This window comes from Pseudophryne corroboree, chromosome 3, assembly GCF_028390025.1.
Source record: "Pseudophryne corroboree isolate aPseCor3 chromosome 3, aPseCor3.hap2, whole genome shotgun sequence".
In the NCBI taxonomy this organism is placed as follows: Eukaryota; Metazoa; Chordata; class Amphibia; order Anura; family Myobatrachidae; genus Pseudophryne; species Pseudophryne corroboree.
In genome coordinates this window covers 24895340-24908727 of record NC_086446.1, presented here as the reverse complement: position 1 = coordinate 24908727, position 13388 = coordinate 24895340, and the positions used below count along the sequence as shown (strand labels likewise).

General features: G+C 47.5%; 1 protein-coding gene across 3 annotated transcripts in view; it reads left to right on the top strand.

The window, feature by feature from the left end:
- Positions 1–8637, top strand: part of LOC135054570 (oocyte zinc finger protein XlCOF7.1-like) — a 34841-nt gene extending 26204 nt beyond the window's left edge. For all 3 annotated transcript variants that reach the window (XM_063957728.1, XM_063957729.1, XM_063957727.1), the window contains one exon: positions 7429–8637. In XM_063957728.1, coding sequence (XP_063813798.1) covers positions 7429–8480 — 1052 coding nt within the window. In that variant the 3' untranslated portion in view covers positions 8481–8637. The remainder of the gene's footprint in view (positions 1–7428) is intronic.
- The last annotated feature ends 4751 nt before the right edge of the window (positions 8638–13388 follow it).

Below are 13388 nucleotides of genomic sequence, written 5' to 3'. Positions count from 1 at the left end.
ATCATCAGAATGCAACACAGCTGAAACCAGTAAATTATGAGCCAAACTGGGACTACTTTTAGCAATTGAGCTAGACCTGGACTTTTGTAAATTATTCAAAGTCCTTGACATATCCTGAGCCCACTCTGGCAGCTCAGACGGTATTAACCTAGAATCAGACCTAGCCGCCTCACGATCTTTTTGCGCAGCGGCAAGCTCTGATTTTAACTCAGACATCACACCCATCATAGCCCAAGGAGGATCAGGGTAGAGGTTCATATTTGGACCCATATTTGCAATACACACTGTGCAAGTTCCATCAGGAAACACACTCTCACAGACATTGCAGACAAGCTGCTTTTTTGATTTTGCATTAGCTTTACTCATTATGCACACAGACAGACAGGTATACAGTGAAACAAGTCCTGATGACTCAGTAAAAATTTTAATTAAAGTGTGTAAAAGTCCGAAGTGCACAGCACCTGAAACACACTAAATGTGTTAAATATGTGCTTCACTGCAATTCCTACTAACACCCCTGCACCCTTCAGTGGCTGAGTGTTGTAGGACCGAGCAAATTCCTGTAGAAAGAAACAAACATTTAAAATGGTGTTCCACCATGTGCTTTTTTTTTTCATGTAAAACATATACATACAATAGACCCTTAATAGGTCTACACATGCTCCCAAACACAGTTCCAGACTTTGTAGCCTGGATTACCTGACAATCCATTGCCATCACCCCATATATGTGGGAAACGCTGGACTAGGGACTTCATCACCTGTCCCCCACTATTTGCTGCTACTGTAGATATGGTTATTTACTCCCAAAAGCATTACATCCCCCCTTTTCCTCTCCCCGTACCTCTGAGAGACAATGGCGGGGAAGAGACTGCGAGCCGCGGCATCAGAGGGAGCTGCCCGCGGACAACAAGCATAACAGTGCCGGCGGCAGTGAGAGCAGGGGTGACGGGCGGCCAGCGCGGGAGTTCAACGCCTGTGAGCCAGAACAGCGGGTGCCCAGTGGCGGCAGCATGGCTGTCCGCGACTGGGCAATCAGGGACAGAGCGTGCACCCGGCAGCGTCAGCGTGAACGCTGACTGCTGCCGGGCTGGAGAGTGCATACAAGCAAATTAAAACTCCCCCCACAACCCAATTTTAGGCCCAAATTCACTCCGGACTGTAGGAAGTGGAGGAAACGGCCCAGCTGGAATTCCTCCGTAGGAGCATTCCTGGCCTCACACCAGGAAACATATTTTCTCCATATACGGTGATAATGTTGAGCTGTCGCGTCCTTCCTAGCCTTTATCAGCGTAGGAATGACCTCCTCCGGAATGCCTTTCTCCGCTAGGATCCGGCGTTCAACCGCCATGCCGTCAAACGCAGCCGCGGTAAGTCTTGGAACAGACAGGGCCCCTGCTGCAACAGGTCCTGTCTTAGAGGAAGAGGCCACGGGTCCTCTGTGAGCATTTCTTGCAGATCTGGATACCAAGTCCTTCGTGGCCAATCTGGAACAATGAGGATTGTTCGCACTCCTCTTTTTCTTATTATCCTCAGCACCCTGGGAATGATAGGAAGAGGAGGAAACACATAAACCGACTGGAACACCCATGGTGTCACCAGGGCGTCCACAGCTACCGCCTGAGGGTCTCTTGACCTGGCGCAATACCTCTGTAGCCTTTTGTTGAGGCGGGATGACATCATGTCCACCTGTGGCAGTTCCCACCGCGTTGTAATCTGTGCGAAGACTTCCTGATGAAGTCCCCACTCTCCCGGGTGGAGGTCGTGCCTGCTGAGGAAGTCTGCTTCCCAGTTGTCCACTCCCGGGATGAACACTGCTGACAGTGCGCTTACGTGATTTTCCGCCCAGCGAAGAATTCTGGTGGCTTCCGCCATCGCCACCCTGCTCCTTGTGCCGCCTTGTCGGTTTACATGAGCCACAGCGGTGATGTTGTCTGACTGAATCAGAACCGGTTGGTCGCGAAGCAGGGTCTCCGCTTGACTTAGGGCGTTGTATATGGCCCTTAGTTCCAGGATGTTGATGTGAAGGCAAGTCTCCTGACTTGACCACAGACCTTGGAAATTTCTTCCCTGTGTGACTGAGCCCCAACCTCGGAGGCTTGCATCCGTGGTCACCAGTACCCAGTCCTGAATGCCGAACCTGCGGCCCTCGAGAAGGTGAGCACTCTGCAGCCACCACAGGAGCGACACCCTGGCCCTGGGGGATAGGGTGATTAACCGATGCATCTGAAGATGTGATCCGGACCACTTGTCCAGTAAGTCCCATTGAAAGGTCCTCGAATGGAACCTGCCGAAGGGAATGGCCTCGTATGATGCCACCATCTTTCCCAGGACTCGCGTGCAGTGATGCACAGACACCTGTTTTGGTTTTAATAGGTTCCTGACCAGTGTCATGAGTTCCTGAGCTTTCTCTATCGGGAGAAAAACCCTTTTCTGGTCTGTGTATAGGATCATGCCCAGGAAAGGCAGACGAGTCGTAGGGACCAACTGCGACTTTGGAATATTTAGGATCCAGCCGTGTTGCCGTAACACTTCCAGAGAAAGTGCTACGCTGATCAGCAACTGCTCTCTTGATCTCGCTTTTATGAGGAGATCATCCAAGTATGGGATAATTGTGACCCCTTGCTTCCGCAGGAGTACCATCATTTCCGCCATTACCTTGGTAACTATTCTCGGTGCCGTGGAGAGACCAAACGGCAACGTCTGAAATTGGTAATGACAATCCTGTACCACAAATCTGAGGTACGCCTGATGAGGCGGATAAATGGGGACATGAAGGTATGCATCCTTTATGTCCATAGACACCATAAAATCCCCCCCTTCCAGGCTTGCGATAACCGCTCTCAGCGATTCCATCTTGAACCGGAACCTTTTCAGGTACATGTTCAGGGATTTTAAATTCAATATGGGTCTGACCGAACCGTCCAGTTTCGGGACTACAAACATGGTCGAATAATAACCCCTTCCTTGTTGAAGGAGGGGAACCTTGACCACCACCTGTTGAAGATACAATTTTTGAATTGCAGTTAACACTAATTCCCTCTCGTGAGGGGAAGCTGGCAGGGCCGATTTGAGGTATCGGTGAGGGGGCATCTCTTCGAATTCCAGCTTGTATCCCTGAGACAAAATCTCTATTGCCCAGGGATCCAACTGGGAGTGAACCCACTTGTGGCTGAAATTTCGAAGACGCGCCCCCACCGGGCCTAGCTCCACCTGTGGAGCCCCAGCGTCATGCGGTGGATTTTTTAGAGGCCGGGGAGGACTTTTGTTCTTGGGAACTAGCTGTGTTATGCAGCTTCTTTCCTCTGCCCCTGCCTCTGGCAAGAAAGGACGCACCTCGGACTTTCTTGTTTTTCTGAGATCGAAAGGACTGCATTTGATAATACGGTGCTTTCTTAGGCTGTGAGGAAATATATGGCAAAAAATTTGACTTTCCAGCAGTAGCTGTGGAGACCAGGTCCGAGAGACCCTCCCCAAACAATTCCTCACCCTTGTAAGGTAAAACCTCCATATGCCTTTTTGAGTCGGCATCACCTGTCCATTGCCGAGTCCACAGGACCCTTCTGGCAGAAATCGACATAGTATTTATTCTAGAACCCAGCAGACTAATGTCTCTTTGAGCATCTCTCATATATAGGACAGCGTCCTTAATATGCCCCAGGGTCATTAATATAGTATCCTTGTCTAAGGTATCAAGTTCCCCAGATAAAGTATCCGTCCATGCTGCTACAGCACTACACACCCAGGCCGACATGATTGCCGGCCTCAGTAAGGTACCTGAATGTGTATAAATGGACTTCAGGGTACCCTCCTGTTTTCTATCCGCAGCATCTTTGAGGGTAGCCGTATCCTGTGATGGCAGGGCTACCTTCTTGGACAAGCGTGTTAAAGCCTTGTCCACTCTAGGGGAGGATTCCCAGCGTAACCTGTCCGTTGGCGGGAAGGGATACGCCATAAGAATCCTTTTGGAAATCTGCAGTTTTTTATCTGGAGATTCCCAAGCCTTTTCACATAACTAAAACAAAAGAAATACAGACAGCGCTTGCAGATTTCTTATTACAATAAATTTATTAATTAACTTTTATCTCGATGATAATTCTCCACTAGTACTATTATAGTACCAAGGATATAAATTAATAAAAAATCTTTCCCTTGCCTTAACAACAAATTTGCATAAAAAAAACTAAAACCACATTGACATCAATTAATAATATATAAAAAATGCTCTGCTCCACAGATTGGTTTAGCTAGCCCTCTTAAGGGGGGTACTCACGGGAGAGATGTGTGCTGAGCGATCTTAACACAGACCGCTCACCACACATCTCTCACCCCGCTCAGCACAGCGCGATGTGCTGAGCGAGGGGGAAAGCCGACGGGGGGCCGCTCACTTCACACAACGGTGAAGTGAGCGACCCGCTAGATTGAGCCTGCATGCAGGCTCAATCTAGCATCGGCGATAGCGATGTGCGGGGCCGCGCATCGCTATCGCTGGAGGGCATACACACGGCAGATCCGTGCTTAAAATCTAAGCAATCTAGCAAGATTGCTTAGATTTTAAGCACGGATCTCTCCGTGTGTACCCCCCTTTAGTGCAAAAAAGATACAATAGTTTCAATAAGTCCCAGTGTTTCACTTAATTGCTACAAAGCTGCAACAGCTGAGTCCATTATCTGGTTAATTATTTTCACTTGGTTTACTGCTGTTTCCTATCTTTGATGATTTTAATCTTGAGGTAGATGTTATAGCACTAAATAATGTATGATATATATAGAATAGGGCTTGCTTTCAATCACACATAATACGTATAGTGTTTAGCAGCTTTTTTTCTCACTTTAAATGACGCTGATCAGGTTAGCAGCAATTTAATCATGTAAAACTCTTGAAGCAGTGAGATTAATGGATATAGTCACGATTTTTATAAAACATGGCCATGTTAAGTTTTAGTTACCACTCCGCCTCAGGTTTCCGTTTTTGTAGTCCTCCCGGCTCTGGTGCTAATTAACCATTCAAGATGAGCCTTATCCGGAGATACGTCCAAATTCCTCCTGATGCTCGGCGTAGGTGGTAAAGTAGGTTGTCACTGGCAGGTACAAATACAAAGACGCGTTTCACTGCCTCCTGGCATCGGCAGCTTCCTCAGTTCGTGTGAGGGGGGAAAAGTTACCTGCGGCTTCTTTTCCCCATATATATGAACCCTCCTGTCAGGGACTGGGGTTTCCTCTGTGATGTGCAACACATCCTTAATTGCTATAATCATATAACTGATGGATTTAGCCAATTTTGGCTGTAACTTTGCATCATCGTAATCGACACTGGAGTCAGAATCCATGTCTGTATCCGTGTCAACAATTTGGGATAGTGGGTGCTTCTGAGACCCTGACGGCCTCTGCGACATAGGATCAGGCATGGGTAGGGACCCTGACTGTCCTGAGGCTTCAGCTTTATCTAACCTTTTATGTAAGGAATTCACACTATCATTTAAAACCTTCCACATATCCATCCAATCAGGTGTCGGCGGAGACACCACATTCATTTTCTCCCGCTCTGCTTCCACATAGCCTTCCTCATCAGACATGTCGACACAAGCGTACCGACACACCACACACACAGGGAATGCCCTTTTTGAAGACCGTTCCCCCACAAGGCCCTTTGGAGAGACAGAGAGAGAGTATGCCAGCACACACCCCAGCGCTATAACCCAGGAATAACACAGTAACTTAATGTTAACCCAGTAGCTGCTGTATATTGTGTTTTTTGCGCCTAATTTATGTGCCCCCCCCCCTCTCTTTTTACCCTCTTCTACCGTTAATCTGCAGGGGAGAGCCTGGGGAGCTTCTTCTCAGCGGAGCTGTGGAGAAAAAATGGCGCTGGTGAGTGCTGAGGGAGAAGCCCCGCCCCCTCAACGGCGGGCTTCTGTCCCGCTCAAATATGCATTTTCTTGGCGGAGGCTCATACATATATACAGTGCCCAACTGTATATATGTGTACTTTTGCCAAAAGAGGTCCATATGCTGCCCAGGGCGCCCCCCCTGCGCCCTGCACCCTTACAGTGACAGGAGTATGTGAGGTGTGTGGGAGCAATGGCGCACAGCTGCAGTGCTGTGCGTTACCTCAGTGAAGAACGGAGTCTTCTGCCGCCGATTTTGAAGTCTTCTTGCTTCTCATACTCACCCGGCTTCTGTCTTCCGGCTCTGCGAGGGGGACGGCGGCGCGGCTCTGGGATCGGATGGCGAGGGTGAGATCCTGCGTACGATCCCTCTGGAGCTAATGGTGTCCAGTAGCCTAAGAAGCAGAACCTATCTGCAGAGAGTAGGGCTGCTTCTCTCCCCTCAGTCCCTCGATGCAGGGAGTCTGTTGCCAACAGAGCTCCCTGAAAATAAAAAACCTAACAAAATACTTTCTCACAGCAAGCTCAGGAGAGCTCACTGAACAGCACCCAGCTCGTCCGGGCACAGTCTCAAACTGAGGTCTGGAGGAGGGACATAGAGGGAGGAGCCAGAGCACACCAGAATCTAAATTCTTTCTTAAAGTGCCCATGTCTCCTGCGGAGCCAGTCTATTCCCCATGGTCCTTACGGAGTCCCCAGCATCCACTAGGACGTTAGAGAAAATTAAATGTGTGATTAGATAGTGATCTCTATACATAGGACGCTCAGAAACAGTACTTCCAACTGTGTTAGATCTCCTAATTGGAATTAGTATCTGTATTGACATCAATCTGCACTCTTAGCCTCCAAATAATAAGGAGCATTCCTTGAGGTGATTATTAGAGAGTAGCTAATTGGTGACAAGATTATATATATGAGAGACCATTCCGGATAATTTTTGATATTCACTACATCCAGAGTGTCTAGTGGAATATATACAATGACCATATAGATGAGATTAATATAAAAATAATATAACATACCATATAAGTAATAACAACAAGTGGACACAATTTTAAATCTTTAATTCAGTATCTTTTTTTTCTTTTTCACCCACATCTATGTAAAGTTCGTGATTTTAACTCTTATGTTTCACTGTAGTCTAGGATTAATGTGTGACATATGAGCACATTATTTTTACTAATTACTAATGAACTAATAAAGGTTATATTTTAACTAAAAATATTTTTTCATTCTTTTTGTGCGTCAACAATACAGATTCTCTCCTCGTTTTTCCAAAACTGTTATTGGTCGTACATACTGTAGTTGACAGCAGCCCCTACCTTGATAATTATCAACTATAATATTGCCAAAGGGGTTTATGAACAGATGTATTGAAATAAATTGTTCACATCTATATTATTGACTTGAGTGTGCAGATACCCAACCTTTGCGCATGAGGTTGTACCAAGCACAAACCTATGGGCATAGGGGGTGAAATTAAATATTGATTAATGATGCCTATGTTGTAAGATACTTGACTAATTGTTTTATTTCTACCAGATGGGCACAATACAAAGAATACCTCAGAGGGACATTGCATTTGGTCTCCAGGTTTTAAATTAGAAGATATCGCACGAGGGTCTTCAGAAGAAAACCACCTTTCCCTGAATATACATCCAGCACTTCACAGTGCAGATATATCATCTGATCTCTCTATTCTTGAAGAGTGTTCTCCTAGTGACTCACATATTGTTTCACATAGTACAGATCATAGCGTTGATGCAGTCATGTCTTCTGAGTGTGGGAAATGTTTTACACAGAAATCATCTCTTGTTACACATCAGTGTCACACAGATGAAAAACCATTTGCATGTTCTGAGTGTGGGAAATGTTTTACACGCAAATCACATCTTGTTAGACATGAGAGAAGTCACACAGGTGAGAAACCATTTCCATGCTCTGAGTGTGGGAGATGTTTTACACAAAAATCACATCTTGTTATACATCAGGTAAGTCACACAGGTGAGAAGTCATTTCCATGCTCTGAGTGTGGGAAATGTTATACACATAAATCACATCTTGTTATACATCAGAGAATTCACACAGGTGAGAAGCCTTTTGCATGCTCTGAGTGTGGGAAATGTTATATACATAAATCATATCTTGTTATTCATCAGAGAAGTCACACAGGTGAGAAGTCATTTGCATGCACTGAGTGTGGGAAATGTTATACACAGAAATCATCTCTTGTTACACATCAGAGAAATCACACAGGTGAAAAGCCATTTACATGCTCTGAGTGTGGGAAATGTTTTACACAGAAATCACATCTTGCTACACATCAGATAAATCACACAGGTGAGAGGCCATTTCCATGCTCTGAGTGTGGGAAATGTTTTACACAGAAATCATCTCTTGTTATACATGAGAGAAATCACACTGGTGAGAGGCCATTTGCATGCTCTGAGTGTGGGAAATGTTTTACTCGGAAATCATATCTTTTTAAACATCTGAGTAGTCACACAGGTGAGAGGCCATTTCCATGCTCTGAGTGTGGGAAATGTTTTACACAGACATCATCTCTTCGTAAACATGAGAAGTCACATAGATGAGAACCAGCTATTTTAAGACATCAGATAGTCACAGTTGAATTTCTTTGGTAGACAAGAAACGAAGTTGCATTAATATTTTACATGCAAGAAAATTAATAACATTTGTTTATTTAGCAACTTTTTCACAATAAGAATAAAAGCAATTTGCATATTTGTATATGGTGAGGCAGCCTTCTTGATACTGTAAGTACTCGCATTGGTCCGTGCCCCCATTGAAGCTTGCAATCTGAGGGCCTTATTCGGGTTGGATTGCTAAACTGCAAAATCGCAAATCGGGCGTTTATCAGCAGACTGCACATGTGTTGCAAACACATTGGGGGTAATTCCAAGTTGATCGCAGCAGGATTTTTGTTAGCAATTGGGCAAAACCATGTGCACTGCAGGGGAGGCAGATATAACATGTGCAGAGAGAGTTAGATTTGGGTGGGGTGTGTTCAATCTGCAATCTAATTTGCAGTGTAAAAATAAAGCAGCCAGTATTTACCCTGCACAGAAACAAAATAACCCACCCAAATCTTACTCTCTCTACACATGTTATATTTGCCTCCCCTGCAGTGCACATGGTTTTGCCCAATTGCTATCAAAAATACTGCTGCGATCAACTTGGAATTACCCCCATTGTGCGAAGGCCAAATGCCATTCAGGGTGGCTTTTAACGTGGTTTTTATCAGTAGCAGTTTTGAGAAAATTGAAATTTCAATCTCAATAGCGATCCACGCTGATTGAGGTCCCAAATCCCATATCACACACACCATTGTTTTATTTATAAACTTTGTTGGAGGAAACCAGAGTAACTAATGACAAGCTACACAAGCATGAAGAGAACACACAAACTCCACACAAATAGGGTCTTGGTGAGGATCATACCTGAAAGTCCAGTGCAGTGAAGCAGCAGTTCTATCCACTATGCCACCATGCATAGTAATAGTTCTTACTTTGAATATATGATGAAAGCAGGCATAAATAAATGTGCAGAGTGTATTCAGATCAGCGGCACAGCTATGGGGGTAGTGAATGCCCCCTAACATGAAATGTGTTTCCAGTGGTGGCTTCAGGGGGACAGGATCAGCCAAACCCTCACGTTTCGATTACTAGCAACACCGGCTGGGCTGCCATACAGTCAGATGGAGAGGGAGGGGTCTGGTGTGAGGGTGGGGCTACGCAGCACATGGTACAGCTCTGGCCTCTGTATACACTATGGTAGATGGAAGTGGGAGGAGCAGCCACAGAGTAGCCAATATGCTGCCTGTAGTATAAGGTAAGAGGGAGGGGGCACTGTATTGTGTATGTGTGTGACCATGTCATTATAATCTCTGTGCGGATCTGTATCTGTGACCCTATACATGTGAGAGCCTGCTGTGAGTGTGACCCTATGCATGTGAGAGCCTGCTGTGTGACCCTATGCATGTGAGAGACTGCTGTGTGTGTGACCCTATGCATGTGAGACTGCTGTGAGTGTGACCCTATGCATGTGAGAGACTGCTGTGAGTGTGACCCTATGCATGTGTGAGAGCCTGCTGTGAGTATGACCCTATGCATGCGAGAGTCTGCTGTGAGTGTGACCCTATGCATGTGAGACTGTTGTGAGTGTGACCCTATGCAGGTGAGACTGTTGTGAGTGTGACCCTATGCAGGCGAGAGACTCTGCTGTGAGTGTGGCCCTATGCATGTGACACCCTGCTGTGAGTGTGTTCCTGCTGTGAGTGTGACCCTATGCATGTGAGAACATGCTGTGAGTGTGACCCTATGCATGTGAGACTGTTGTGAGTCTGACCCTATGCAGGTGAGAGACTCTGCTGTGAGTGTGACCCTATGCACGTGAGACCCTGCTGTGAGTGTGTTCCTGCTGTGAGTGTGACCCTATGCATGTGAGAGACTCTGCTGTGTGACCCTATGCATGTGAGACTCTGCTGTGAATGTGACCCTATGCAAGTGAGGCCCTGCTGTGAGTGTGACCCTATGCATGTGAGGCCCTGCTGTGTGACCCTATGCATGTGAGAGACTCTGCTGTGAGTGTGACCCTATGCATGTGAGAGACTCTGCTGTGGGTGTAACCCTATGCATGTGAGACCCTGCTGTCAGTGTGACCCTATGCATGTGAGAGACCCTGCTGTGAATGTGACCCTATGCATGTGAAGACCCTGCTGTGAGTGTGACCCTATGTAAGAGAGACTCTGCTGTGAGTGTGACCCTATGCATATGAGACCCTGCTGTGTGACCCTATGCATGTGAGACCCTGCTGTGAGTGTGACCCTCTGCATGTGAGGCCCTGCTCTGAGTGTGACCCTATGCATGTGAGAGACTCTGCTGTGGGTGTAACCCTATGCATGTGAGACTGCTGTGAGTGTGACCCTATGCATGTGAGACCCTGCTGTGAATCTGACCCTATGCATGTGAGACCCTGCTGTGAGTGTGACCCTATGCATGTGAGGCTCTGCTGTGAGTGTGACCCCATGTGTGAGAGACACTGCTGTGGGTGTGACCCTATGCATGTGAGAGCCTGCTGTGTGTGTGACCCTATGCATGTGAGACTGTTGTGAGTGTGACCCTATGCAGGTGAGAGACTCTGCTGTGAGTGTGACCCTATGCATGTGAGACCCTGCTGTGAGTGTGACCCTATGCATGTGAGAGACTCTGCTGTGAGTGTGACCCTATGCATGTGAGACCTTGCTGTGAATGTGACCCTATGCAAGTGAGACCCTGATGTGAATGTGACCCTATGCATGTGAAACCCTGCTGTGAGTGTGACCCTATGCATGTGAGACCCTGCTGTGAGTGTGACCCTATGCATGTGAGGCCCTGCTGTGTGACCCTATGCATGTGAGAGACTCTGCTGTGGGTGTAACCCTATGCATGTGAGACCCTGCTGTGAATGTGACCCTATGCATGTGAAACCCTGCTGTGAGTGTGACCCAATGCATGTGAAGACCCTGCTGTGAATGTGACCCTATGCATGTAAGAACCTGCTGTGGGTGTGACCCTATACATGTGAGACCCTGCTTTGAGTGACCCTATGTAAGAGAGACTCTGCTGTGAGTGTGACCCTATGCATATGAGACCCTGCTGTGTGACCCTATGCATGTGAGAGACTCTGCATTGAACCTATGCATGTGAGACCCTGCTGTGAGTGTGACCCTATGCATGTGAGAGACTGCTGTGGGTGTAACCCTATGCATGTGAGACTGCTGTGAGTGTGACCCTGCTGTGAATCTGACCCTATCCATGTGAGACCCTGCTGTGAGTGTGACCCTATGCATGTGAGACCCTGCTGTGTGACCCTATGCATGTGAGAGACTCTGCATTGAACCTATGCATGTGAGACCCTGCTGTGAGTGTGACCCTATGCATGTGAGACTGCTGTGAGTGTGACCCTGTGCATGTGAGACTGCTGTGAGTGTGACCCTATGCATGTGAGACCCTGCTGTGAATCTGACCCTATCCATGTGAGACCCTGCTGTGAGTGTGACCCTATGCATGTGAGGCCCTGCTGTGAGTGTGACCCTATGCATGTGAGACCCTGCTGAGTGTGACCCTATGCATGCGAGACCCTGCTGTGAGTGTGACCCTATGCATGTGTGACCCTGCTGTGAATGTGACCCTATGCATGTGAGATTCTGCTGTGAGTGTGACCCTATGCATGTGAGACCCTGCTGTGAGTGTGACCCTCTGCATGAGACCCTGCTGTGAGTGTAACCCTATGTATGTGAGACCCTGCTGTGAGTGTGACCCTATACATGAGACCCTGCTGTGAGTGTGAACCTATGCATGTGAGACCCTGCTGTGAGTGTGACCCTATGCATGTGAGGCCCTGCTGTGAGTGTGACCCTATGCATGTGAGACTCTGCTGTGAGTGTGACCCTATGCATGTGAGACTCTGCTGTGAGTGTGACCCTATGCATGTGAGACTCTGCTGTGAGTGTGACCCTATGCATGTGAGACCCTGCTGTGAGTGTGACCCTATGCATGAGACCCTGCTGTGAGTGTAACCCTATGTATGTGAGACCCTGCTGTGAGTGTGACCCTATACATGAGACCCTGCTGTGAGTGTGAACCTATGCATGTGAAGACCCTGCTGTGAGTGTGAACCTATGCATGTGAGGCCCTGCTGTGAGTGTGACCCTATGCATGTGAGACCCTGCTGTGAGTGTGACCCTATGCATGAGACCCTGCTGTGAGTAACCCTATGTATGTGAGACCCTGCTGTGAGTGTGACCCTATACATGAGACCCTGCTGTGAGTGTGAACCTATGCATGTGAAGACCCTGCTGTGAGTGTGACCCTATGCATGTGAAGACCCTGCTGTGAGTGTGACCCTATGCATGTGAGGCCCTGCTGTGCGTGTGACCCTATGCATGTGAGGCCCTGCTGTGAGTGTGACCCTATGCATGTGAGACTCTGCTGTGAGTGTGACCCTATGCATGTGAGACTCTGCTGTGAGTGTGACCCTATGCATGTGAGACCCTGCTGTGAGTGTGACCCTATGCATGAGACCCTGCTGTGAGTGTAACCCTATGTATGTGAGACCCTGCTGTGAGTGTGACCCTATACATGAGACCCTGCTGTGAGTGTGAACCTATGCATGTGAAGACCCTGCTGTGAGTGTGACCCTATGCATGTGAGGCCCTGCTGTGAGTGTGACCCTATGCATGTGAGACTCTGTTGTGAGTGTGACCCTATGCATGTGAGACTCTGCTGTGAGTGTGACCCTATGCATGTGAGACCCTGCTGTGAGTGTGACCCTATGCATGAGACCCTGCTGTGAGTGTAACCCTATGTATGTGAGACCCTGCTGTGAGTGTGACCCTATACATGAGACCCTGCTGTGAGTGTGAACCTATGCATGTGAAGACCCTGCTGTGAGTGTGACCCTATGCATGTGAAGACCCTGCTGTGAGTGTGACCCTATGC